Source organism: Notolepis coatsorum (genome assembly GCF_963971535.1).
Source record: "Notolepis coatsorum genome assembly, chromosome: 18".
In the NCBI taxonomy this organism is placed as follows: domain Eukaryota; kingdom Metazoa; phylum Chordata; class Actinopteri; order Aulopiformes; family Paralepididae; genus Notolepis; species Notolepis coatsorum.
In genome coordinates, this window is record NC_140182.1 from 100,165,378 (window position 1) to 100,190,793 (window position 25,416).

At 43.7% G+C, this 25,416-nt stretch overlaps 1 protein-coding gene across 4 annotated transcripts in view; it reads right to left on the reverse strand.

Annotated features, from left to right (window-relative positions):
• ampd3b (adenosine monophosphate deaminase 3b) overlaps positions 1 to 25,416 on the reverse strand; it is a 76,560-nt gene that overhangs the window by 28,287 nt on the left and 22,857 nt on the right. For all 4 annotated transcript variants that reach the window (XM_084334689.1, XM_084334687.1, XM_084334688.1 and 1 more), the window contains one exon: positions 1,935 to 2,157. In XM_084334689.1, the coding sequence (XP_084190815.1) occupies positions 1,935 to 2,155 (221 nt within the window). In that variant the 5' untranslated portion in view covers positions 2,156 to 2,157. The remainder of the gene's footprint in view (positions 1 to 1,934; positions 2,158 to 25,416) is intronic.

The following is a 25,416-nucleotide window of genomic DNA, read 5'->3' on the forward strand; positions in this document are numbered from 1 at the left end:
AAAAAGAAAAAAAATGTAAAGGTCCCGTGTCTTACAAATGGCATTTTCCAGTGTTTAGCATTGTTTTATAGCAATGGGGGGTTAGTATCAATGGGTCTGTGTCTCTAATTACCATTTTGGCGGATTGCTCTAATTCAGTTGAGACAATCTCCTCCATCAGTGAATTAGGTCATTCTGATTTGACTGTTTTGCTGACGTGAATAAGGCACTGATCTGCATAACGTCCCCTCTATGGTTGTAGCGCAACCATGCGAGTGGAAATACCTGCACTTCCTCAAGCGGGTGCCGACAGAGAGAGGCAGAGAACGAGTGAGCGAGAGAGAGAGAGATAAAGAGGGAGAGAGAGAGAGGGAGAGGAGCTTCTGTCGGGGAAACAAACACACGCATTTACACACACACAACCTGACCAGCTACGCGGGGAAACATAAACACACGCATTTACACACACACAACCTGACCGCGGGGAAACACAAACACACGCATTTACACACACACAACCTGACCGGCGCGCAGGGAAACACAAACACACACGCATTTTACACACAACCTGACCGGCGCACGTGGAGGGTCTTCTCCCTGGTAGAGAGAGAGAGAGAAAGAGAGAGAGGGGGGGACCGCGCGCAGGAGTGTGTAAATGTGTGTGCGTGCGGGGCTGGTGTGGGGCTTCTCCCTGGTAGAGAGAGAGAGGGACCACGCGCAGGAGTGTGTAAATGTGGGTGCGCGAGGGGCTGGTGTGGGGCTTCTCCCTGGGATATCACTGTCAAAATATCTTTGACTCCCACGCGCATGCCCATATTCCGATCCGTGCAATAATATTCACAGCGGTATATATTGTCATTTGAAACAAGTTACCAATGCATTGTCCCGTGGGATTATGCCCCCCGCGGCGAAATTAATTAGTATCCCCCTCAATCTTTCTACCTCTCTCTCTGTGCCAGTCGTAGACAGTGGGGGTCGACTGTCACTCAAAGCGCTTATGGGCGGAGCCCAGCACAAACAGCTTGGAATCTTGAAGTCGAACATTTTTGCTTTTGAGTAATTGATAAAAAATATAAAACAATGATTTTCTTTTTTTAAAGAAACTTTACAGATGTGTTCCATATGAATTGTGTAAAGTTGCCGAAATAGTAAAAGGAATAGCAATGCATGTCCCCTTTAAAATAAAAAATATATTATAATTTTCTATTTATTTATTTTTTTATCTTATGTTGTGGGACTTGTACCAACTTTGGTCAACTTTGTTGTTTTTAAATGTGCTCTATAAATAAAGTGGATTGGATTGGATTCATCAATTAAATTAATAATGAGTCAGGAGCTGCGCTGCCTGGGCGGCTGCTCTCCGTTACACAGCCAACGACATTACATTACATAATTATGTTGCAACCTCCGTCTATAAAGCAAACAATTATATAAATATGTATATGTAGTTAATAGAGACAAAGGCAGAATTCGACTTAATTAAGCACGTTTTATTAAGACATATATGTATATGGGTCGGGACACTGCTGCTGACTGGGTGTCTTATCAAACACAGGTAAAACTAAAAATACTATAGAGAATTGTCAGTGCTGTAAAGTTTAAACCTTTTTAAATCTTAGACAAACTAAACACTTTTATGAAATATTGTAAGCCGTCATTTGAGGCTTTATAAAAGCAGCAAGTTGTATTCAACACAGAGAGGAGTTAATGAGGAATCTCCATGTGCTTGTTGTAGTTAACAAAGAGAGGCGGAGTTAATGAGGCGTATCGTCCGTTGCATTGGAAGCGCAAGATTTTGCAGGTAAATATATATATTTTTTTTAATATTCAAATTTTATTTCCCCATTCGAATCCCGTGCCCATCGAACGAAGCTTCGAAGTATTTAAGACAGCCCTAGTATATACTATACTGTAAACTGTATACTGGTACTGAATCAAGTGATTCTCCTCCAAACCTCTTGGTAGACTCCTCAGAGTGCTCCTCAGCCAGCTCCTTCTGCAGCTCGCGCTCCCTGTCCTCATGCAGGCCGATGGGACAGTCCTCCGGCACGGTGAACAACGCCAGCACTTCCTTGCTGTCCTCTTCCTTCAGGGCTGAGGCGTACACCTTCTCCGCTAGCAGGCGCACCTCCTCGTCCACCTCGCTCAGCGAGATCTTGGGGAACTGCCGCGGCATCTCTATGGGAATAGAGAAACGTTGACACTCTCAATGGCAGAAGTTTTAACCTTACAGAGTTGAGGTCTTATGCTGGCTTAAAGGGATATTTCCCTCCGGCAGAGCCTGTCAAAATCCAGCAGTCTTACCACCTTCTAAATAAATCTACAAGTAAGCTAGCGGCCTCGGCTGTAGTACCTGTTGTCCGCTGTCAACACCATGTGTCAAGCTTGTCTAATATTCTTCTGAATTATAAACCAAGTATACAACAATATTATTCTATGTAATATATATTTTTATTTTATTTGTCAAAATGTCAAAACAAACACATACTGTACTACATTGTACTCCAAATTGTCACTACTCAGGAGTGGATTCAAGTGAATGAAGCGCCTGACTGATGATGTTTACAGTGGACAACAGGGACAGTGGTCACTAGCTTACTTATTAAGCTAATAAGTAAGCTGACAACACCCAGCTGTACATCCGGATTTTACCATCTTCACCTTCATCACCCCCCACACTGACCGCTTGCCTGGAGGAGACTAAGGCGTGGATGAACCACAGGTTTCTACAGGTCAACAGCTCCAAAACGGAAGCCATGCTGGTGGGTACCCCACACCAGGTCCGGTCATCCACCATCACCACCATCTCCTTCTCCGGCCAGGACATTCCTCTCTCCACCCTTGTTACTAACTTGGGCGTGAAAATGGACCCCCACCTCACATACGAGACTCACATCAAACACCTCTGCAAGACCTCTTTCTTTCACCTCAGGAACATCTCAAAACGCCGCTCCTCACTCACTCTGGCAAATTCAGAGAAACTCGTCCACGCCTTTCTTCTCCTCCAGGCTGGCCTTTTTTTTATCCACTTTTTCTCCTTTTTTTTTTAAATTTTTTCTCCCATCCCAATTTCGCTGTTTCCAATTCACCCCTCCCCTGTCTTGAACGTTGCTCACATATGCCCCCCACAGGTCGGTCATAGGGAGGATAGAAGCCTTGCATCACGTGTCCCCTCCGGTACACGAGGAGGCAGCCTGTCACATCTTTTCACCTGCCAGCGCGGACTCTCATTGGCGAGGTGTAACGTGTGGGAGGCTCACACTACCCCCGCTATTTCCTGTCTCTGCTGTGCAGGCATCCCCAACCGACCTGTAGGAGTCGCTGTCCACAACGTCCAGATTACCACCCATCGACTTCCACCCGCTGACTCTGCCAATTGAGCCAGTATGACGGCCGGCCCAAGCCGGAGGCAACGAAGACAGCCGGATTTGAACCCGGTGTCTCTTGCGTTGGTGACGAGTGCAATGTCCGCTGCGCCACCCAGCCGCACTCAGGCTGGACTATTGTAATTAGGGGTGGGACGATACATCGATCCAGATCGATACATCGATGTAATTATCAACAATCGAATCGGATCGATGCGATGTAATAAGATCGATTCATATCGATACTCTTATTTTGAAAATCCTGTGGCGAGTCTCATATCCGCCCAAGAACAACAGCAGTAGCTCCGTGTGTGTAGATGTTACAGCATAGCATTCTCCCTTTCTGTGTGTGTGTGTGTGCGCGCGTCTTTGGAAAGACCAGATGAGGTCAGAGGAGTTTGATGTTTAAATGTTATTTAAACATAAACAATATAATACATAATAAATGTAGGCCTATACATGATCATGCAACATCAACAAATTGTTGTAGGAACGGTTTGGGAGAGGGAGGTTGTGAGTTTTGAGTTCCAAAAAATGTAGCTTAAAGTTTAAAGCTCAATATATAAAAACGTGGCACTTTACAGTGAACAGGAGGTCTATTTGTATTAAAAACAATAGATTGATTTTCCTTTAAATGTCTGGAAGAGCTCAAAAATACAAATGTCAAATGATATTTTCATTACCTTTTTTTTGTTGATCTAAATGTTACTGATTGTGTTAAATGGGCATATGATATCATCTCATATCGATCGCAGGCACCTGAATCTAATCGTATCGTATTGTATCGTGAGAGACTTTGTGATATCGGCAAATATCGTATCGTTGTCCAAAAAATCGATATCGTATCGTATCATGATGAAACAGGTGATTCCCACCCCTAATTGTAATGCACTCCTCATCGGGATCCCTAGTAAAAGCATTCAAAAACTGCAATCCATCCAGAATAGCGCTGCTAGGATCCTGATGAGGGTGCGCAAACATGACCACATCACCCCCACCCTCAGATCACTTCACTGGCTCCCTGTGGAACACAGGATCGAGTACAAGATCTCCCTCCTCACTCACCAGTGTGTACACGGTGGTGCCCCTGCCTACCTCAAGGAACTCCTCACCCCCCAGTCCTCCTCACGCTCCGGCACAGCCTACCTCCTCAAAGCCCCCAGGACTAAGCTGCACACCATGGGCGATCGAGCCTTCTGCTCGGCCGCACCCAGACTGTGGAATGCTCTCCCAAACCACCTGAGAGCACCACAAACTGTTGACACTTTTAAACGTGGACTCAAGACCTACCTTTTTAGAAAGGCCTTTTATTAGTCTCATGTTGTTCTGCTATGTGTTCTTCTTTTTTATATATCTATTTTTATTTTATTCTTTTTAACTCTGAGATTCTCAGGAATGTAGGGTGCGTTACAAATGAAATGTATTATTATTATTATTATTATTATTAGATGCACTTACAAGGGGAAGACTGCTGAAACTCCACACCGCCAACCTTTTAATCACAGTAGAGAATGTAACCGTGGCTCTGTCCCCGACCGCCAATAACCTTGGTGTAGTCCTTGACAACCGGCTGAACTTCTCTGCTCACATCGCCTCAATAACCAGAACCTGCAGATTCTTCCTGAATAACGTGAGAAGGATCCACCCTTTCCTGACAAAAGAAGCCACCCAACTGTTTCTGCCCACCTGAGACCCACTCCTATTTGGGCTTGGGAGGTCATCAAAGCGAAGCCAGCTATACTCTGTCCTTGCTCCACGATATTGAAATTCTTTTATTGGGAAAACCACTTGAGATACAGTATCTCGTTTTCGAGAGGGTCCCACATTTTGTGCAATGTAACACATGACACACAACAACAACAAAAATTAAATAAATACAGGACATACAAAAACACAACAGAACAAGTACACATTGTAAGAGGATATGTCTCATTATAAGAGGATAAGAGGATATGTCTCAATCTCCATCATAAGAGGCCCACTCCCCGGCAGTCACATGACGCTGCCACCGCAGGGCAAACAAATATGCTTACCCTGCGATGACACCGCCGGCAGCCGCCGCGAGAAAGGCCCAACAAAACATTCAAAGGGTGAGTAGAAAACAGGATGTAATAGAAATTGAGCTCCAGGACTGGCAGGAGAAGAGGAGCAATCAACCCGCCCAACGAGCGCCCAAATCAACCAATCGGCCCCCCCTGCCTAAAAATAGGAGTAGAGCCAACTAGCTAACCCGTAACACCCGCATAAAGGGCGGCTGTGCCCCACGTCCCCTCACCAGCGCAGGAGCCCCACCAAGGAAGCATGTACACTTGCCAATAAAATTAGAACAAAGAGCATTTTTAAAGAGGTAAAATGAAGATATGGATCGAATGGACACCGGAAGATTGTTCCAGTCCGAAGGGGCTTTGAACATGAAAGATTTTTTGGCCATTGCTTTTGAAAATGGAGAAACTGTGAAAAAATACTGTACAGAGTGTCTTAGACGATAAGTACAAGAGAAAGGGACCATCAACTGTTTCAGGTAAGCAGGATAGTCAGAATGGATACATTTGAAAATCAATTGCAGCCAATGTCTCTGTCTTCTTAAAGTAGGAGAAGGCCAGTCTAAGGTTTGATACATAGTACAATGGTGGGTTGTGAACGGACAGTCAAGAACGATGGTGGAACGAACTTCCCACCCCAGTCAGGACAGCTGAAACTTGCCCAATTTTCTCTGAAATAGATTGGAAATTAAAACTAAAAAAGGAATAAACTTCTTACTGTCTTTTACTATTATGTACTTTGCTACTATATCTATATACTACCATCTGCTATGTACTATGCTACTATGCCTATACTACTACCTACAGTACTATGCTACAGCTAAAATGACTAAATGGAAATTAAATGAAATATTACTGCGGTTAAGGGAAGCAAAACATTATCTTAAGTCAGGGGCAGTAAACAAACTCTCGGGGTAAATATGCGACCTACAAGTCTTAGGTAAGGTGGGGGTTAGGATGTGCTCAGCAGCACTCATGTTTCTGGGAGGTTGCCATGTCGGGCCGTCATCTTAATCAGGTTACAGTAAACACAGCTAATCATCACTCTGCCACTCTACCCTGACTTTTGTCAACACAGAGTCAGCAAAGGACACCATTCCATTAATAGAATGTGTTTCAAAGTCTAATAAAATAGACCTATATATATATATTATATTATATAATCTTTTAAAATGTATTTATGATGTTGACAGTTGGTTGTGGTTATAAAGAATGCATTCCCCTGAGTTCTTACACTTTTATGTCTATATTGTAACATATAGACTGCAGAACAAACAGGCTGAGACAGTTTCTTCCCCAGAGCCATCACCACCTTGAACTCCCAATATGTAAGGGATAATGTATAGCATTACCGAGGCGTCTCGGTATTCTAAACTCTGTGTCGGTCAATTATTTTGCGACAATGACCAAGTATAGCTATACATTATCCCGCTTATTACATGGCTAACTTACTAACAATATACCTAATTCATTTTACACCATCGACAAGACGAGATCAAATGCAGACGCAGTTCTGTTCTGCCGCTCCGCACTGTCATCGCCGGCAGCTTCGCCGGCAGCCGGCAGGTGTGTCTGATTGCACTGATGCAGTGTGTCAGTGGGCTTGATTGCGAACAGCGGTCATTATTGCTCGGCAGAGGTCCGTTACAGTAATAACGGACCTCTGCCGAGCGCTATTGACCAATCACAATCAAGCATTTCGGCGAATGTTAAAACGCCATGTAATAAGCACCATTATTACATGGCGTTTTAACATTCGCCAAAATGCTTGATTGTGATTGGTCAATAGCGCTCGTCAGAGGTCCGTTATTACTCGATAACGGACCTCTGCCGAGCAATAATGACCGCTGTTCGCAGCTGTTCGCAAATCAAGCCCACTGACACACTGCAGCAGTGCAATCAGTCCACACACCTGCCGGCGTAATAATAACTTTATTTGGGCTGACAGTGGACGGAGCCACAGAACAACTGCGTCTGCATTTGATCTCGTCTTGTCGATGGTGTAAAATGAATTAGGTATATTGTTAGCAAGTTAGCCATGTAATAAGCGGGATAATGTATACGTATACTTGGTCATTGTCGCAAAATAATTGACCGACACGGAGTTTAGAATACCGAGGCGCCTGCGACAATGACCTCGTAGCTATACATTATTATCCCTTATATAACTCACCCCTTTCCCCCTCCTCCCACACTGTGCAACATCCTACCCCCTCAAGTGCAATATCCAGTGCAATACCCATCCACTACCGTCTGACACTGTGATTGTTATTTTGTGTATTGTTACTTTGTATATTGTTGTTATTTTGTATATTGTACAGTATTGTAACATTGTCTTATTGTATAGTATTTTATGTTTCTTGTATAGTATTTTATGTTTCTGTATAGTATTTTATGTTCTCTTTTATTACTTGTGTGATTTTATTACTGCACCTTAAGTTTGAGTCCCAAATCTCGTTGTATGCAAATATGACAATAAAGTACAATCGAATCTAATCTATAAATATTAGGGGTGTAACGATGCGACCTCACAACGATTAAATTCTATTATGATTCTTCAGGCAACGATTCAATGCATCATGAAATCTCTTCATTTGACCACGATTCGATTCGATGAATTTTCCATCAGTTAATTCCCCAAAAAAGGTTGAATACACAAATGTGGCTGGGGGAACTGATTCACTCAGCATGAATGGACTATAGGTCAATAAAAACAATTAAATTTTTTTTTTATTTTGATTATAAATAGATTCTAACATTTTCAAATCGATGCAGTTGAATCGTCACATTAGGATCGATGCATCGTTACACGCCTAATAAATATATAAACTGACAGATCTCCTCCCCCCTCCTTGGGATACGTGAAGGATGGGAGATATATCAGTCACTTAGGTAGCTGATTAGTACTGATGTAACACACCTGCACAGCATTTAGGCACATCCACCTCACATGCACACACACACTACTAATTATGTGCAGGTGTACTATATCAGTACTAATCAGCTAGACACACACCCCACGTGCACTCACAAGCATCCCACACATTACATTAACCCTGAGATGAAGAGAGTTGTGTTGAGCGGAGTATGGTGTTGGAGTATTGGTGTAGAGAGAGAGATTATTGTTCAGAGTTGCGACGGTGAGAGAAAGTAGAGGAGAGGAGAAAGCGAGATAGGTGTTCTTTGTGTACTGAACCCTGGACTGGCTGAGATACCCCCCTGTGTACTGACCGTTTGGACTGGACGACGACCCTGAACTGTGAACAATCCCTCTTTCTGTCTGCGAGCCTGTTTTGTGTTATATGGTCTATTGCTTTTCCCCCCTGGATTCACCATAAATTCAATAAATACTTGTATTGATTGATATTGCTCGTGTGGACCTTCGCATTTGTTTGTATTTGAACCGTGGCACATATAATGGTTTATCGCAACTTAAGCAGATCAAAAACATTTGACCTACTCTGTTCATTTCTGTCTGAGAACAGAATGCAGAGGGTTAATGAGTCCTCTCTTCTTACTGGAAGAGGAAACGGCCTCTCCACACTGTAACTTGGTTCCCATTACTTTTGATTCCCAGGACCTTTCAATGGGAAAATTCCATTTTCAAGTCATGTTTTATCAAAATGTCATGTTTCTCTTTCATACCCGTGGCATCAACTATGGTCCTATTTTAAGCACAGATTCCGCTGATTTGTGTTTCAACCAGAAGTTATGTGGAGCACTGAAAGTCAAGCAGCACTGGATCAGTCTTGACTGTTTGAAACACCATGTTATAACTTATGATGGCTAATATGCCAACAGTGGCATCTGAAAGCAGGTCACTCAGCCACTCCCAATTCCAGTGCCGTTACTCATGCAGTGATTTAAATCAACAAGTGAGGCCTACATTACTGCTATATTCAACACCAAGCTATCAAATGGCAAACTGCTTTGCTGTTGACCCCATCCCACCAAATAGTTACATGCAACTCTACCCATCGGCTAGCTTTTCAACAGTCCTGGCACCTTCACACATGAGCCGGAAGCCCGGAAGAGTGTGCCCCGTGCTGGAATGTTGTCAGCCTGTGTTACGCGCCCAGAGCCTTTGGAAAGAGTCTTCCCTTGCCACATACATATGGTCCTTTTCACAACAGCTGCGGTCTCATGGGTAACCCAGATCCACATCCTGTCTATGGCAACCTGAGCTATACCAGACAATCACCAGTGTATAGTAAGGTTTTTAATGTGTACAAGAACATTTAATTGGTTGTACTGTGTTTTTATGGACAACTGTGAATGTTGTGCTTCTTCGGTAATGTTAAACCTCCACATCCCATTTCAATCACAACATACCAACATGTCGCCAAACTGTCGACTCACCCCGTCTCATTGTTAGTGTGGTATCTGTGCAAACGGCCCGTATTTTAGCTGAGGCTTTAGTCTACAATCTGCTGTTTTTCTGCCTTTCTTATGCACTCAGGAAATGGCCTATCCACCACAAACTGACCCCCATAGTCCCCCCGGGCTATACGCATTCACTGACCCTCAAACATTACCTAGAATTGCACACACATAACACCCCATTGTCACCACCACAGAACTGCATAGTCAGTAGAGGTATAGCTCTATCAGTCTCTTACCTTCTACTGCGATTCAGGCCATACTTGGCTCTCCCCTGTCTGCTGAGCCTAAACAAGACAAACGTCTTTCTCTGGTCTGCATCCCCTTAACAATTGTGTGTATTGAGCCGTACTGTATTGTACCCATTCTGCAATCTGTTAAATAAAGTTTTCATTCATTCATTCATTCTCTATTTCCAGGCAGTAACCTTATGTGTGTGACTGAGTGTCAACCACAGCTTTGATGTACGCACCGTTTGTGTCTTGCCTTTGGCACTTTGTTATGTCTCTATTAACTTCTTGTTGCGTCTGCCACTCGTTGCTGTGTCTCAGGGCCTCAGTCTCGTGTGGTCACTTCTCCACTCTGTCTGGACTCGGTTTGTGTCTGTCTGTGCCTCTTTGTATCTACCGATGTGACTCCAGGTGGTTTCAGCAGCCTGACTGCCTCTCTTTTATATGCTCCTGTAGTCTACGTTTACACAGTGTGATGCAGCTGCTAGTCTTGAGTGTCCCCTCTACTTCTCTATTTTAGGGTACAAAGACACGGCCTGCTAATCCAAGTGGTATGTCACAATCTGACCTCACAAGGGGTCAGGCAGCAACAAACACTGAGGTGGGGCCATGAGAGGACTCTCTAGACCACATGTGTCAAACTCAAGGCCCCGCGGGCCATTGCTTATCAATTCATTTTGACCCACTGCCTCTCCTAGTGTCACTGGCCTGTGACAGAAATCAACCACACCTCGGTCTCCCTGCACGGCAATTACAAATTACTTTCCATTTTAAAAGCTTGTCAGTCATCTGTTTTCACTCGACTCAATACATGGTTTTATTCGGTTGCATCCAACTTGACTTTATCAAGTGAATTATTGCTAATTCATCATACATACTCTGAAATCAAATCTTTGGAAATGATTGGTTTTGCACAAGATAAGTGATAGCTATGGTAGAAAGAGATGCTGAGGTGAGAGAATGTTTCTGTGTGTTGCTTGTGCATGACATGTTACACTTAAATCTGGACATGCACTTGGGACAATGCATGCATTGCCTGGAGTTGCCTTTTTGGACATGTAGTACACAGCATGCAGTTCTCCAGGGCAGACGTGTTTGGACATATGGAAATACTGTTGTTGTAAATTCCCCACTATTTGTCATACTGTGTATTATTATTTCCATTCAGGCACTACTTTGGACAGCCCAGGGGTATTCTTAGTCATAGTCAGGCATCTCTCTGGACAGCCCAAGGGTCCTTAGTAGGGCTGTCTTAAATACTTCGAAGCTTCGTTCGATGGGCATGGGATTCGAATATGGAAATAAAATTTGATTATAATTATTTTATTTTTTTATATGATTTTTTGTGTGTGTGCAAAATCAACTCTGCCTCTCTTTGTTAACTACAACAAGCAATGCTGTTTGTTATTTAAGATGAGGTCGAACTCGGCACAATATTTCATGAAAGCAAAGTGTTTTGTTTGTCTAAGATTTAAAAAGGTTTAAACTTTACAGCACTGACAAAGTTGAACAAGTGCTGTACAAGTCCCACAACATAAAACATTTTCAATATTTTTATTTATTTATTATTATATTTTTTTAAGGGGGACCTGCATTGCTATTCCTAGCACTATTTGGGCAACTTTACACAATTCCTGTGAGTCTATTGAAGACATCTGTATGTCGTTTCATTTTCGTTTCATTGTCAGTGAGTTTCGCCGCAACGTGGCAGCCTTGAGTCACACTTTCGTTTTTTTCACCTGGACACAGTGATGTAGTACACTGCCAAAGCAGTAGGTGGCAGTAGGTGGCGAACATGAAGGCAATTTCAACCAATCAGAACTTGAATGTACCAATACACTTCCTGGAAGCTCCAGCAAAGAAAATGTCAACAAGGCAGGCGCCTATGGGCGGCTTATTGCTTATTGCCAGCGGAGGAGTGCTGCCGAGTGCTTCCGCGTTTTCCCTGATTGGCTGCGACACGCCCCGCGGCAGGCGCGGCAGCCGCAGAGCGGAGCGGCAGAGCTTGCGGCATTATGTAGCCGTAATCCGCGATGATTTTCATTCGAAGCTTAGCTCACCTGGCAGCGCTGCGGTCCTGCGGTCCATTGGTGACAAGTTCGAATCCCATCATTTTTTTTTTTTTTTTTAACGTGTATTCTTTCGCCGGTTAAGGTTAGGCATGGTTAAGGTTAAGGTTAGGCATTGTTTCGGAGTTGATTAAGGTTAGAAGGGTTAAGTTTAGGCGCTGTTAAGGAGCTGGTTAAGGTTAGAGTTTGTCTTAGAGAATGGCAATATTCTTTCTATGGTTAAGGTTAAGGTTAGGCATGGTTAAGGTTAAGGTTAAGGTTAGGCATTGTTTTGGAGTTGGTTAAGGTTAGAAGGGTTAAGTTTAGGCGCTGTTAAGGAGCTGGTTAAGGTTAGAGTTTGTCTTAGAGAATGGCAATAGACAGCCTATTTCCGCACTGCCGCTCTCTCGCGCTGCCGCGGTCACATGGGCGTCGGTGACGAATGCGGAAGCATTCTTGCACTCTTCCGCTGGCAATAAGCTACACGCCTATGGGCGCCACCATCTTGCCTATTTACTCAATGCAGCAATTCTTTTTCAGCAAAGCCTAATAAAAGTGCAATAAACAAAACGGATACATTCACTGTGTGTTCTGCCTGTCATTTGTTGATAAAAAAAGATCGGTAGCTACAGTTAGCTGCATGCTAACGTCAATGGAATATGCCATTATAACAATATAGCATTGTGGCTAGAAGCTAACGTTAGCTCACGCTAGTTAGCCAGCACCAAAACTGATGATATCGGGAGCTATCAATAGTTAGATAACATTAGAGACAACGCTGTGTGTATTAAACAAAGGTGAATAGATGACTGGGCCTTTTTGTTTAATTTGTTTTTAATTTCCCAAAACTTTTATTTTGAAGCCCACCGCTCCGTCTTTTCCGGTGTTTTAGACTTTTATTTTGAAGCCCACCGACCGGAGCGGAAGTATTGTTGTTATTATCCTAGCAGCATCTATGAGCGGCCAACTTGACTCGTCCGGTTCTGTGTTTTTGAGCTAATGATAAAACAAATGTTGAGATTGTTGGTGAGCAACTAACTTTAGGTTAGTTTTAACGTTAGCTACTAACGTTAGATGCAGCTACTACAGGCAATCAACGATGAGGAGGAAGCGTCAAAGCCGTATAGAATAGAATAGCCCTGTGGTGCGTAGGCACGGGAGCGCAACTCGATTACCTGTTATAATAAATGAATTCATGTTTAACTTGTCCCCGTGTCCAGTCCTTTGACTAGTCCCACCCGTTCATTGTAAACAATGATGCATGTAATTGTATTAACGTTATTCTGTGTTGTAGCTATGCTATACGTTGTATTTCGTTTGTTAGCTATTTAGCTAATGTTGTTGGCATTGAATGAGCATCAACACTAGATCTTTAATCTTTATTTAGCAGTCCAGTTTCTCCGGGCAGTAGCGAGTAACTACTTGGGTCTAAAAATAGCTAACGTTACACTACAAAGAACGCTATTTGGTTAAAAGGAGCAACACTATTGAGAAATGTAGTTAAGCTATATGTGGCGTTGCTAGTGCCCCACGGAGCTCCCGTGCTGTGCTCTGTAGTAAGGCCAGCGGCCCCCCACACGGAGTGACTGACGAGGGGTAACTGGTTCCGCCTCATTAAAACAAACGCGCAAATAGCAATTAATCGCGCCCGTCAAAATCATTGCATTAATTTTAATTATCGCGGCAATTAATCGATTTATTGCTTATCGCGGCAGGCCTAATCAGGAGCCAAGAATCAGAAGTTCAAGAGGATGTGTCTCTTCTGTAGGAGTGCCGAGCACTACTTATCACAGTGTCCAGACATTGTCCAATGCTCGCCGGGAAAGGTTGAGAAGTGGATAGCAAATGGCAAACGTTGTCGTAATTGCGGTCGTACCAGCCATGAGCAAGATGCCTGCACCTTGAGGAAAGCATGCAGTGAGTGCCAGGAGGTCCACCTCAGAGTTCTCCATGCCATCGCCAAGCCGGGTCCCTGCGTCTACCTCATCACACCGAAGGATGGTGCCTCGCTCTCCAACTCCAGACAAGGGGGAAAGGTGTACCTTAAGGTGGTACCAATCGTTATTACAAACGGGAGCAAGTCACTGCACACTTATGCGATCCTAGATGATGGAGCTGAACGCACGATAATACTGCCAGCTGCCGCTCGACACCTGGACCTTAAAGGCAAAGTGGAGTCCCTCGCACTGCGGACGATTCGCCAAGACGTGGCTCGCCTCACTGGCAAGTCGGTAGACTTCCATGTGGCCTCCCTGACTCATCCTTCTGAACAGCACCTGGTGAAGGGTGCCTTCACAGCGGGTCGACTAGCCCTGTCGGAGCAGAGTTACCCTGTGACAGCACTTCAGAGGCGCTGTCGCCACTTACGGGGGCTACAGCTGCAGGGCTTTGGTAAAGTGCATCCACTACTGCTAATTGGTGCAGATTGCACCCACCTGATCACACCCAGAGAACCCATCAGATTCGGCCCCAAAGGTGGACCCGCAGCAGTTCACACGGTGCTCGGCTGGGCACTCCAAGGTCCAGATGGTCTTGTATCTCATGCTACTTTACATCTCTCAAACCTGCACCGGAGGACTTCGATCAACACGTTGAACATCTCCGGCAGCTTGATGTGCTTCCATTCCGAAGTGAAAAGCTAGCAGTAAGGTCCCGTCTGGATCAGGAGGCTGTGGCAGGGTTTCCGTTAGAAAGAATTGTTGCCGGCCTCAGTGTCCGGTAGATTTCAATCTACCGGTCAAATGAGAGAAATTCCGGTCAGAGTTTATTGAGCTTAAAAACAATTGATAGGCAGGCTATATAAAGAATGACATCCTCAAGGCATGTAGATTTATAATATGTTAACTTAAAACTAGGCTACTTTTGCGTATACAGTCATTATATTCCAAATAAAATAAGTCCTGAGACTCCGTGCTGCTGCTGACTTTAAATCAAATAGGTGTCTGTGGGCAGTCGGCCCGACATTAATAAACAGCAGTCTGTTATAATCACATTTTTATGAGCTAACGAATTCCGTTATATTGGACATTTGTATTAATTATATCAAGAGAAATTTGGCAGAGAGAGACGGCAACATTATCGTGGGTTTGCGTGATGAATCTCCACCTCCCAACGACTTATTTGCGAGAGTATGCCGCTGCAGAGCCAGAGATGCAGCTGTTTTCAGGCCCTATCTGGGGACCGCTCAGCAGCGCCCCCCACCCAACAGCTGAATTTCCAATGGCTGAATTGCCCACTGCTGGTGGGTTCTGTGGCTCTGCAGCTGCACATGCACTCGCAAACCCAGCACTAAGCTCTCGCTGACAACGTCGTTGTCATTATTTTTAGATCTGCTTGGTGAAGCAACGATGAAACAAATGTAATGATTGTTTCGTTCATCGCATAGGCTATTTAATTTTAGCCTATTTTAATACAATTCAAATAATCAAATTGTGCTTAGAGGGAATTATTTTCACCGGACATTATGACCGGAGAGATTAAATATGTCGGACTTCAACAGATTTTGCCGGTCAAATACCGGTAATTACCGGGTAACGGAAACCCTGGGCTGTGGGCATCCTGGAAGCACGTATCGAGAGGGTGAAGGTTGGTGACACACTCCGGTACGCCACGCCTCTGCTCCGTGTAAAGGACATGCCACCACTGAAAGCCGCTGCCGAAGCAGTTAGGCCAATGCTCCGTAGCACAGAGCGACGACTGGTAGAAGATCCAGCTACGGCTAACCATGGAGCAGAGATCCAAAATCTCATCGACGGAGGATGTGTTACCAAGATGGGTGAAGAAGAGGTGAATAAGTCTGACGAGTCATGGTTCACCCATCACAGGGTGGCGGCCGACTCCTCTTTACCTCAACCTGACCTGCACGACACAGACATCTTCCTGCTGAAGACCAGCCAGGCGGATTGTTTCCCAGAGGAACTTAAGTGCCTCCCAGCTGGTGGACGCTCTCGTCACCTGGACACCTCCTGTTCCACTGACATCCACCCCATAGTCCTCGATCCTGGCCATGCAGTGACGAAACTCATCAAGGATGTAGATGCCCGCCTATTCCACCCAGGGCCCGATACGGTCTTCGCAGAGATCAGGCACCAGTACTGGGTCCTGTGGGGAAGACGGGCCATCAAGCCTCATCAGAGGACCTGCACAGGATGTAGGAAGTGGAAGCCGGTGGTTCCAATGATGGCAGACTTACCTCCTGCCCGTTTGCGGCCCCTTAAGCCGCCAGTATGTGTCGTCAGACATTGCGGATCTGGACCCTGTGACACCAAACAGGTTGCTGATGGGGCGGCGGGACACCTCCCTGCCACAAGTGTCCTACGCTCCCGACCCGACTGTGGCGAACGATGATGACAATCCAGAGACCTCCGTAGCCACTTAGGGAATTTAACGTGTTTACATAATAGCTATGCTATTCTGGGGGCGGCTGTTGTAAATTCCCCACTATTTGTCATACTGTGTATTATTATTTCCATTCAGGCACTACTTTGGACAGCCCAGGGGTATTCTTAGTCCTAGTCAGGCATCTCTCTGGACAGCCCAAGGGTCCTTAGTCTGGTCATTAAATACAGGTGGTGAATTGCCGGCACCTGTGTTTCCATTGCAGACTGAGAGTGCGTTCTTGAGGAAGTAAGTTATCACCAGCCTCCAAAATGTAGTGCCTGTGCTTTATGCTAGATAAATGTCATATGTAGCCTGCATTGTGTGTTGTTGGGATGCTGTGACTTATGTGTATGATTGTGACTTGGGGTTTGCTGCTTTGTGTTGTGTTTGGTTTGTGCCGCTAATTGAGCTAATGCTAGCCAGCTAGTTATGCTATATGGCATATTTCCATTGGCATGTCAGCACTAGTGTTGGCTCGGTTGGCCGCATGGGCCGAGCATGGCACGGGGCAGGGCTCTACGCTAACCTTTTTCACTAGGGGCACAGGTGCTCCTAAATGAAAAAATTTAGGAGCACACAAAGAAATTTAGGAGCACCCAAAAATATTTAGGAGCACAGTGAAAATATGTCAAGTAACAGAGTTTTTTTTTTTTTTTCAAAAATAAATGTATATTTGTACTGTGCGTGCATGTGCAAACGGGACACATCTGTGCAATAGCACATACCACCAAAGTCACTGGCCCACTGTGTGCGTGTGTGTGTATCATCTGCGTGTGCAAACGGGAATGGGACACAGACATTTGAACTATTAATTAAGTGATTAATGCCTACTATGGCAAAGTTGTAGCCAACAACTAGGCCTAATAAGAAAGGCAGTGATATTGAACAAAAAGGAGACACTGGCTTTACAACCAGGGCCGTCAGTAGAGGGGGGAGCTAGTGTTGCTCTTTTAGAAAAATAATCCTTTCAGGGTTGCCTATTGAAATACTGTACACCTCCAGTACAGTAGTTTGCGTGTCAGGTAGACCATTGATTGACAGTCGATTCTGCCAATTACGACGTCACACCGTTGCACTCTGGCCGTCCGGCGCTGCAGCTGGACCCTATTGCCACACCGCTTGCACTCTGGCCGTCCGGCGCTACAGCTGGACCCATTGCCCACCTCTGCGGTTGATAACGCTAGCCAAGTTAGCTGTACACACATACACAGTGGGCCAGTTGTAGGGGTGTAACAATGCATCGCAATGCATCGATCCTACTTTGCAATATTTACAAAACATGACATTGTTTTCGAACTCTAGCCATGGGGAAATGTTTAGCCAATTCACGTTAAATTTGTATGTCTTCCCTCCGGCTCCAGTGGGTGTAGCTTCGCTAGCTACAGTGGCTACATTGGGTGCTACAGTGGGTGTAGCCTCGCTAGCTTGGCCAACTTCGCTAGCATGCTGGCTAGCGTCAGTATCTTGGTTAACGTTAACCATCACCTCTGTAACATGAGCTGCCTCGCCTGACTTCTCATTCTCCGGTATCTTTCGCGCAAAATAAAAATGAATGGGCTTCGACATGGCTGTATTATTGTTTGACTCAGACAGTGACGCAGCCGCTGATCATTACTTTCGGTTTCCAGTCGCGTGACCACAGGAAACTACTGTGATTGGAACGTTTATGCGGCTGTGGGTCTGTGCGGCTGTGGGTCTTGTAGTTTTTTAACGATTCTCGCAGCAGAGAAAAAAAAGGACGAATGAGAGGCTGTACTCTGCACTCGCTGGCCCCACTCGCACGCCGTGCGAGTACTTGATTTTGCATGTTCGCACGCACATATTTTTAGGGGCATATGCGAGCAATATGGTCGCACTGTAGAGCCCTGCCGGGGTAGCGACTAGTCGTGGTCATGCATATGGGTCACCTAGCGGCCTAATGCAGGCAGTGTATAGTGCATGATGCATATGACCGTTACCTCTGCTAATTATGTATTCTGCTAATTCCTTGTTTTCTGCTTATGTGTTGCAGAAACAACTCTGAAACACTCCATCATTTTGAGAGATCTCTCATTCAACAACAAATCCTAATTAAAATACAAAAGGACTTTTCTCTTGTGTCCACTCTCTGACCGGGGTGTGCTGTTTTGGATGAAGTGGCTCCAGCAAACAACATTACAAAACGTTATATCTTCAATAACTGCTTGGTTTAGGCATGACGCAGAAAGCCTACCTCCTCCGCCTGAGTAGGGAAGAACATAATTTTAAATATGTATTTAAATGGCATTTAACTCAAGTCCATGACCAGTTTAACATATAATTGCTAATCTTACAAACTCTTGTGGGTGAATAATGTAAATTAAATCTGTAAAAAAATAAATCTATAATAACAGCCAATTATCCATACATGATGCCTCCTTACCCACCTTTTAAACAGCCCTCATTGTATTCATTGAGATGCCAAATGAACAGAAATTTACAACAACATATTGAGCTGGTATGAACACATTTTATTTGAATTGAAAATGACCAATAAAGCTAATGACCTCAGGAAAATGCACCATTTGTAGGTATTATTATGTGTCTGAATGGAAGTAGATGTATTAACACGTTGAGTGCCACGGGTCCGGTGCCCCGGAACCCCGTTGCGTGCCACCACCCACTTCAATGATAGAGCTCTTATATTTGCGAACGCATAAACTACATCTTAAATGATGGCTATGTGTCTAATATGGCCGTCGCTTATCAATTACTTGTTTGCAGTCAACATTGCCAAACCGTTATCGGTTCATTTCCGTTTTATACCATTTTGAAAAACGCTTGTTTCTTGAAAGTTTCAGAAGATTTCTGAAGATTCTGTGATAATCGCCCTTTACTGGAATATACTGGAATACACAAAAAACATTGTCGTTTTTCGGCCTATTTATGAATAGTTTTCAAATAAATGCTAGATTATCGATAGTATATGTGTACTTATGCACGCTAGGGAAGCGGGCTGAAAAATCTATTATCTTATTTCCTGATCAGCACACACACATAGGGCCCACGTTGATATATCTGTGAAAAAAGCTCTGATTATCCCAAGACTGGTAAAATAGATTCCTTACCTCAGATCAGATGTTCTCCAAAAAGATTATTCCAATTCCTGATCGCCATTCCAAATATCGATCGCGTTTATTGATCTAATGCTGGGTACTGGAAACACACATTATCCGCTGTTCTGGTGGTCGGCGATGACTTCGATCGTCTCCGGTTACATGCCTGACAAGTAAAATGTGGAAGCAGGACTTTTTTTTCTCCATGCGTTTCATTCAATCCAATCCAAAGGGGTGCAGTACCATCCAGAGAGACGATAGGGGGCGGTATTTTCCCTGTTCGAGTTCAGACAGATCCCCACTGGTAACGTGAGGCTAGATTGATGAAAAATGTATGGAAATCGATAATAAAAAAAATAACGATCAAAAACGAGATCTCTCGTCTCTCTGGCACTCAACGGTTGGCATGAACTAGGGCTGTCCCTGACTAAGGATTTGGATGGTCAACTATGATTGGCCAAAATTTGCCGTTAGTCGACTATTTGTCGACTAAAAAAAAAGATATATATATATATATATATATATATATATTAGGGATGCACCGAATGGGAAATTCTTGGCCGAAACCGATACCAAAAATAGAAAACAGTTGGCCGAAAACCGAATGCCGAAAATGATTCATAGAATAGAATTTTTTTTACCAATGTTGTTCAGCTACCTGATTATGGAAAAATATATGATTATGGCAAAACTTAACTTAAATAATAAATCATCACTATTATGGGTCTTTTTGTATCACAAACAGTACTGTATTTGCAAATCTGGTATGTCATAAATGTATAGATGTAGCAGTACTGTCTATCTGTATGTCATGTATGTCATATATGTCCTGATGAATTGAAATGGGGGACCCTGATGTAAACAAGACGAAAGTCTTTCTCTGGTCTGCATCCCCTTAACAATTGTGTGTATTGAGCTGTACTGTATTGGACCCATTCTGCAATCTGTTAATAAAGTTTTCAATCAATCAATCAGAGAGAGAGAGAGAGAGAGAGAGAGAGAGAGAGAGAGAGAGAGAGAGAGAGAGAGAGAGAGAGAGAGAAAGAAAGAGATAGAAAGATAGAGAGAGAGAGGTAGATAGATAGATAGAGAGAGAGAAGACATGTGGACGTCATCTGTGCTCTACTGAGCGCACCTTTCTAGTCCCCAGATGAATGTGCTCTCTTGACTTTGGCACAGTAGACGTGCAAGCTCGAGAATGATAATAATAATAATGCTCTTCAGATTATATTATCAACGACAGACAGCGTCAATGTGAGAAACACAACCCCCCCCCCCCCTCTCGCTCTGAAGAATATGCATATTAGATCACTCAGTGATTAACCGCGACGGGCAGGGAGCGAAATTAACTTTTTGACTCACCGGCCAGTGGCGGGTAGATGGGAAGAATCTACCCACCAAGCATATTTCTTACCTGCCAAATTCTTTTTGATTAAAAAAAAATATATATATATTTTATAAAAAAAATTTTTTTTTAAATAAAATATATATTATATAATCATACTTGTAGTTGTATTATCTGCGAGACATCGCCACCACGCAATAAGTCAAAATGCTCGCTATCTGCAAACAGCTCCACTGTCTGTGTGTATACTTGAGTAGCCTCCAGCTCCAGCAAGGATTCTCCGGCCCTGCAGAAGCCCTTAGCCAATAGTATCCCGCTGCAGGGCTGGGCGGATATGACTCGTTGCCACGTTTTTTTTCAAAATAAGAGTATCATACGAACCTAATGTTGCTAACTGCCGGAGCCATCGATATTATGACTGGAGATGCGCTTGGGGTGGAAATGAGACCCGCACAGATCTTCAAAATAAGAGTATCGTTATGAACTTGATTGATTACACGCCACACGGCGGGCAGCCCTCTAAGTGTCAAGCGCCAAAGGTAAAAACTGAGCGCCCCTGGCGGGCGGCAGGCTTTAGTTTCGGTCCCTGGCGACGGGCATATAGTAAATAAGGATATAAAGTTTATATAGAAACAGCGCGACTCCCCCGAGTCCCAAGAGGAGTTTTCACAGGCTGCAGAATGCAGGACTGAAGAGCTCACGTTAAGCATGTAATGACTGAAGCCGCGTTTTGATGACATCATCACAACAACACGCGTTAGGTTGTTTCTGTTTCGGTGATATATTTTCGTTGAAAAAAACTCTTCGGACGAAAGCCGAAAGGGCATTTTTGGCCATTTTCGGCCGAAAACTTTCGGTGGCGGAAATTTCGCTGCATCCCTAATATATATAATATTACATTTTTTATTTTTATTTTTTTTATCATTCCATTTGGGCTGTGGGGGGTGCTTAATGTCTGAAGGAGTCGACTGAAGGCTTCTTGTCCTCTGCAAAAGCATGCAATTGGTCCACTGATGGATACATCTAGAGCCATATGAAATCCGCGTTCACGGAATCGCGGACGGAATCGCGGAATTAACCAATAAAAATTGAATCAACTGCAAAACGTGGAATATTGCAGAATTTGGCCTAATCTGGACTGAAATTTCGTTTTTGGGTGGAACGTTTGGTGCACACGCGACCGGGGAGGCGGGGACTCTACAGCGTGTTACACACAACACAGCCGCGGTGCTCAAGCGTCTGGCTGCTTCAGTGTTAACATCGTCAAGAAGCTAAACAATTCCACAATAAGCCCTCAATTCAGAGCAGAACAGTATCCTAATGACTTTTATGCCTCCAGTGATAAGGTGTTTTGCTAATTCTGTCAACGTTCCGTGGACTGGACCCGCAAAAACACTTGCGACACTATTGTGATTAAATAGCTATAACGTTAGGACGTTTAGCTTCTAGCTAAATCTAGTGCACCCGTCCATTTGTTTAATGCAAACGATTGTCATTATACACTGCCCTTTATAAACTAAATACACTTAAATAGCTATGTAACGTTATAGGACTATCTATGGAAATGATAGCTTCTAGAAGTTCTAGCTAAATCTGGTGCACCCATCCATTTGTTTAATGCAAACGATTGTCATTATACACTGCCCTTTATAATCTAAATAAACTTAAATAGCTATGAAACGTTACAGTACATAGGACTATAGATGGAAATGATAGCTTCTTGCTAAATCTAGTGCACCCATCCATTTGTTTAATGCAAACGATTGCCATTATACACTGTCCTTTATAAACGAAATAAACTAAACTAAAGGTGCCTAAATTATGCATTACTATATTTCATCACAATATAATAGATATAGCTAGGTTACTGACATTGTCATTGTGATAATGTCAGTAGTAGCTAGCTGTATCTATTGTTTACACTTGAAATATGTATTTTTATTTTGTCACAATATTAATTGAAAAATATTGTGTAAAATTGAACTGTATTTCTGAGTTGCAGCACTTAAAAACATTAAATGGACTGTTATATCTTATTCAATTGTGGACATTTATTCATTCCCACTTATTAGACACTATTTCTGATGGTAAAATGAGCATAAAAGGCAAAATACAGAATTCTGAAATATTAAAACGGAAAAAATGGAATTTGGGAAAAAATAAAATGGAATTTGGAAAATAATAAAACGGATTTCATATGGCTCTAGATACATCTTGATATTTGTCTAGTCTAGTGTGTTCATTAGATGGGTGAAATCCTCTTTCAGTGCCTCTGTGCCTGTTTTCGTAGGCAGTTAGCCTCTGGTATGCGTGCCATTAGCGTTAGCCACGCTTCTAGGCCCCTTTTCTTTTGGAAAGAATGATAATTTATTTAAATTTTTTTAATATTATAGATTTTTTACTATTCGACTAAGAGGTTGGTTAGTCGACTACGGCTCCTTTCGACCGAGTAGTCGACTAATCTACTAATAGGGGTCATCCCTAGCATGAACTAACGAGAAATCTCGTTGTTGGCACTCAAAGTGTTAAAATGCATCTTGTTATGACTAACACATACTCCTTCAAAAAAGGTATACAAATAAATTCAAAACTTTAACAGCATAAAATCTGTTAATAGATGAGGAAGCTAAGTTTGGTGTTTAGGGTTTTAATGTCCATATAATAGTCAATTAATCATTGGTTTGGTCTTAGTCAACCCAGACTGTTAGCTGATTTGAGATATTTCTATGTTTTTGTCCATGCTGCTCATTCCAGAAAAGTGATAAACACTTCTCTGATAAGCACTAGATTGAACAAGGTCCTGGAAAACTCAAATTGAACAGATTTGTTGATGAAATCAACGATTGACTTCCGGTTTTGAGATGGGTGGATAGGAGACTACTGAAAGAGCTCCCGGTCAAAATAACTCGAGAAAGGGAAGTAAAACCGTCTAAAACAGAATAAAAGGTGAAAATTCAAAGATATAAGAGAAAAGGAAGGATGTGCACGAGAAAAAGTGAGAGAAATAAGACCCCAGAAGACGTACAAACACCGGAGGAAAAATCTAACCTCGAGGAAATGACTGAAGAAATGGCTCAGGCGAGCATGACGCAGGGAGGCAGGGAAGGAGGCTCCGTGGAGCCCGCCTGGTTAACAAGAATACAAACGACCATGCTGGCTGGGCAGGAACTACAAGCCAAGGCTAACCGAGAGCTACAAGCTAACGTGCAGGCCAATGCAAAGGCTATTCAAGCTATACAAGACAGCATACAAGTTAGCACACAAGCTAACACGAGGAACGTGCAAGCTAGCGCGTTGGCTAGCCAACAAGAGTTACAAACTAGCATACAAGCTAGCGTGATGGCTAACCAGGCGAGCACGCAGAATATCCAAGACAGCATTGATGGACTGAGGGAAGAGTTGAAGAGGGGACAGGACGAACTCAGAGGGGAAATGGATAAAGGACTCGAGGCAATGAACGGAAAAATACAAGAGCAAGAGAAAGGCATAAAGATGTTGGAAGAAAGGACGGCCGATACGGAAGAATGGAATACAGAAATGCATGATATTCTGAAAGAGACGCTCGAACAACAGAACATGATGAGAGGAAAGCTAATGGACTTGGAGGGGAGGTCGAGGAGAAACAACATACGAATATGGGGTCTGAAAGAGGGGATGGAAGGAGATTCGATGGTCAAGTATGTGGACAGCCTGATTCGAAGAGAATTAAAAATGACAGCCCTCGACAAGACAGGGATTCAGAGAGCGCACAGGACTCTGGCGCCGAAGCCGCGAGAGGACAAACCACCGAGAGCAGTTATAGTAAACTTCTTGGAATTCGAGGTGAAAGAGAACATTCTTAGAACAGCCTGGCAGAAGAAGATAGAGGTGGGGGGACAGAGAGTTACTTTTGACCATGATTATGCAACGGAGGTGGCGGTAAAGCGTCGGAGCTATGTTCAGATAAAAAAATCTCTGAAGGAAGGCGGAATCAGATTTCAATCACCAATGACCACGCTGAAGGTTCATTGGAAGGAAGGCGCAAAGGTGTACGGAGACGTGCGGGAGGCGGCGAGGGACATGAACCAGAGAGGATGGAAGGTGCCGGGAGGAGGAGACGAGAGACCTACGCTGCTGCAGAGGTTGGAGAAGGCGAGGAGATGGACCAGGGTCGGCGGGGGACGAGGAGGAGACGAGGAGAACGGGAAGGTGAAGGGGATCTGAATTGATTCAAAGCAGATCAACTGAGAAGAAGGACGCAAGGACACGGAGAAAGGGGGCGGAGACGAGACGGTGATCAAAGGGTGGATGAGTACAATGCACACACACAAAATATATAGTGAGAAGATAGTAATGTACATGAGATAATTATAGGTAGACCAAAATTTAGAAAGGAAGCATAGAGATTCGAAGCACATTGGACTGATATACGTATGACGCACATAATGCAAGAGAGTGAAAACATGAAAGAGACTTGTTGGGCAGGAAGAGTATGACAAAATACATGGGGGATAATTAAACCGAAAGTGATAAAAAAAAAGGGGGGACATGTGCATTCAAGAGATATATGGAGACGGACATTAAAGAGACTCAG